The sequence below is a fragment of the Plectropomus leopardus genome, unplaced genomic scaffold (assembly GCF_008729295.1).
Source record: "Plectropomus leopardus isolate mb unplaced genomic scaffold, YSFRI_Pleo_2.0 unplaced_scaffold67042, whole genome shotgun sequence".
NCBI lineage: Eukaryota > Metazoa > Chordata > Actinopteri > Perciformes > Serranidae > Plectropomus > Plectropomus leopardus.
This window is the reverse complement of record NW_024673770.1, coordinates 1-699: the sequence shown is the minus strand read 5'-3', so window position 1 is coordinate 699 and position 699 is coordinate 1. Positions and strand designations below refer to the sequence as shown.

Sequence of the window (699 nt, the reverse complement as noted above, 5' to 3'; positions counted from 1 at the left end):
TGTGTGTGTGTGTGTGTGTGTGTGTGTGTGTGTGTGTGTGCGCGTGTGTGCGTGTGCGCAGCTTCTACAGCCGTGCGTTTGAAAAGATGTTCCAGCAGTGCTTGGAGCTTCCCTCCCAGAGCCGACACTCCATCTGCTTCCCTCTGCTCTGCACACACTTCATGTCCTGCACACACGAGCTCTGTCCCGAGGAGGTAAACACACATTCACTCAGACGAGACACGTGTGAAACATTCACAGGAACAGTTGCCGCTCGGTAATCGCTGTTACATTATGTTGATAACACTAACGATTCTCCGTTGTGTGTGTTTTTCTTTTCCTCCGTTCACAGCGTCACCACATAGGAGATCGAAGCCTGTCGCTGTGTAACATGTTTCTGGATGAGATGGCCAAACAGGCCAGAAACCTGATCACTGACATCTGCACCGAGCAATGCACACTCAGCGACCAGGTGGGAGCGCACGCACATACACACACACACACACACACACACACACACACACACACACACACAAAAGCACCAAATTAAAGAGACAGTTTGATATTTTAGGAGATAAACGCTTGTGTTTTCTTGCCAAGACTTAAGCTCTCAGCGCGTGGGGCTGGTACAGGGCTGCCGTTTGGAAGTTGGAGATTCAAATCATCATTTGGAGACTCCTCAGTTTCCTGCCGTTTACACGGCAACTGTTCTTGCAGGAA

The 699-nt window shown here is 49.9% G+C and overlaps 1 protein-coding gene across 1 annotated transcript; it reads left to right on the top strand.

The window, feature by feature from the left end:
• Positions 1 to 66: 66 nt before the first annotated feature.
• On the top strand, positions 67 to 451 carry LOC121939915 (nck-associated protein 1-like; the record flags this gene model as incomplete). Its single annotated transcript, XM_042482834.1, has 2 exons — positions 67 to 194; positions 332 to 451. Coding segments are annotated over exons 1-2 (228 nt in total), but the record flags the coding sequence as incomplete, so codon positions are not given.
• Between the last annotated feature and the right edge of the window lie 248 nt (positions 452 to 699).